General features: G+C 44.2%; 1 protein-coding gene across 1 annotated transcript in view; it reads right to left on the minus strand.

The window, feature by feature from the left end:
* Positions 1 to 2,198: 2,198 nt before the first annotated feature.
* Positions 2,199 to 2,748, minus strand: part of P4HA2 (prolyl 4-hydroxylase, alpha polypeptide II) — a 21,547-nt gene continuing 20,997 nt past the window's right edge. Inside the window, exon 14 of the mRNA XM_008947547.1 lies at positions 2,199 to 2,495. Coding sequence (XP_008945795.1) covers positions 2,425 to 2,495 — 71 coding nt within the window. The 3' untranslated portion in view covers positions 2,199 to 2,424. The remainder of the gene's footprint in view (positions 2,496 to 2,748) is intronic.

Genomic DNA, 2,748 nt, shown 5'->3' on the forward strand with positions numbered 1-2,748 from the left:
CTTGGGTGTGAGGGTGTCGGAGCCTGGAGCAGCTGCCCAGAGAGGCTGTGGAGTCTCCTGCTCTGGAGATATCCCAAACCCGCCTGGATGTGATCCTGGGCAGGGGGGTTGGATGAGATGATCTCCAGAGGTCCCTTCCAACCCCACCATTCTCTGATTCTGTCCACTCACCACAAAGAACAGCTGAGCATTTGAGTGGCTCTGCACCCACACTCAAATCCCTGCTGTAGGGATGGACTGCAGCAAGGTGGAGGACATCTCAAAAAACAGGATTGGGTTTTTCCCAGAGAAAACAAGCAGGTAAAATTATCTCTAAGAGCTCAGTATGAGACATCACAGTTAACAATGGGATTTCCCAGCCAATTGCACTATTTCAGAAGTGGGATGTGCAGATTTTTGGCCAGAGTCCTGACATGAACTCAATCTGTCAACATACCACGTTGACAAAGTCTGAGTGGATTCTCCCCACCCCCAAAATCCAAAGCACTCCAAGCAGAGCTTATGGCTTTGGCTCACCATCAGTAGCTGTTCTGCAGGGCTGTCACACGTTGAATGCTTTGTCATAAAGCAAAGCTCCTCATTTCCTAAGTTTATGTTGTGCTGAGAGATTTTACTAGGAAAACCAGAGGTCAACAGTGAAATATTCTCAACAGTCAGCCAACAACCACAACAGTCGTGGCAAGTAAAGGAGCCCTGTGAGAGATCAGAGAGCAGCAGCTCTCAAGCTATGCTGTGCTGGGTCATTTTTCAGGAAAAATATCTGTCAGCTCCTACAGCTACCTGGGGTAACTGCTCAAAGCTTATTTACAGGACTAAGTTCTCCTCTAGTTTCAGTGTCATTAACAGCCAGAGCTCAACGAGTCTCTGCCTGGGCAGCCCAAGACCTCTCTCCAACCAGCTACATGTTTAACAGAAAAACCCAAACTTTGGTGAATGTATGCACTTACATGCTGCACCTAATTGGATGTTTTGGTGTAACTGGAGCTTCTTTCACTTTCTCAAGCCAGTTTCCTATGTTGCTGTATTAATTACCCAAGCTAGTCTTCAAGTAATTTAAGACTTCAATAACTGAGGACATTAAAGCATTACCATTTTTGGCTCTAAGTTCACCTGCAGTATTCCCATGAAGTCACACCCACATAAGAAGTAGCCAGTGAGACAGCTGAAGTCAACCCATCCTGCACACTTATTGATGCAACAGTCTGGTATTGACAGCAAGTTTCCACATTTCTGAAACATTTACTTATTATTGTCTAACTTTGGGGTTTCTTTAGCAATTACCTGCCATTTCTTCTGATTTATAGTTTAGAAATGGGATTTCTTTTCTATGCCATCCTCCACGTGTTGGCTTTTGGCCATTCCATGCATGCTAACAAAGCAGAAAGTCAAAGGAGGATCTGAATTGTGTCCAAAGGGCAGGATTCTTCCCAGCCTATCTGCAGGGTAAGACAAAACCCCACTCCAGCCTACAAAAGCTGATTATTATCTGCTTATAAGTCACCCTACTGAGTTCAGGAGGTGCTGAGCTCTGCTGGAGCAGGTGCTGCTGGGGTAAAGATGCAGTGCTCCATCAGCAGAGATACCTGCTTTCAGAATTAAGAACTTTCAAGACTGAAAGTCTTAAAATGCTTCATCTTTTTGTAACTGCTTCTATCAAAACAGGCAGTACTCCCCCAAAGTTAACATCACAGGGAAAGGCTTCTAAGTAGTCTATAAATATCAAGATCACAGTTGCCATTGGCCCAAAATATGCTCCCAGGATACACAAATTAAACCTTTTCAGCTTCAGTAGGAGGTGCAACAGTTCTGTGTCATGTGCTGGAGCCTTAAATCACACACTGTTGAAAAGCATGGGGTATTTTCTAGAGAAAAGGGGCACCAAAGCAAGAGGTGCTCAGTGAAGGAAGAGGTAAGCACCCACTGCTCCCTGAAAACAAGCACTGATGAACCTGTTAAGGACACAGAATAGAGAATCACTTTATGGAAAGAACATTTATTTTTGGTTTCAAAACTTGTGATCCATAGAAATACAATAAAATCAACATGTACACACAAAACTTTAAAAAAAACACCCTCAACTTTGGTTCAAAGAAATATTTAACATCTAAATCTTCTGAGGTACAGAAGGCACAAGAGACCAGGCACCCAAACCTACTGACTCACTGTGTGCACCACTAGAACAGAGAAGGTTGGGAGGGTGGAGGGCAGGTCAGAGGTGGGGAGGGGGAACATGGAAATAACAGCCACCAAAACACAAGTATGTGTACAATGCCATTTACTTTCTCTCACAAGTGTTACAGAGTTTGTTGTCCTTTTTGGGTAAAGTGCCAGGATTCTTGGAGAAAAAGATGGATCATTTCTTAGAAATGAACTGGAACAAACAACAGTAGAAAAGCCAAACCAAGGCCTGCAGCAGGTTGGGTTTCAGTCAACCTCTGTTCTCCCACAAGGTCTTAAGAATTCATTTCCTCTTTCATGAAACCATTTGTTTGAAACTGTGGAACAAGGATGTGAAGTTAGTCAACACTGGCTCCCCAAGGGCTGCATCACCCACAACCAGACAGTTGTTATTACAAGTAAAATCTCATCTCTGTCTGAGGATCCTGCTTGTACTTCTCTACCTGTCCAAGGGGAAAGACACAGGGAGATGCAAAGGGCTGGGGAAGAAAGATCTTTCCAGTTGCACAACTCTGGGGCCAGAAGTAACAGAGCAGCATATTCTGGGTCTGGTATTGCTTACAGGAATGC

This window comes from Merops nubicus, unplaced genomic scaffold, assembly GCF_000691845.1.
Source record: "Merops nubicus isolate BGI_N331 unplaced genomic scaffold, ASM69184v1 scaffold2949, whole genome shotgun sequence".
Lineage (NCBI taxonomy): Eukaryota > Metazoa > Chordata > Aves > Coraciiformes > Meropidae > Merops > Merops nubicus.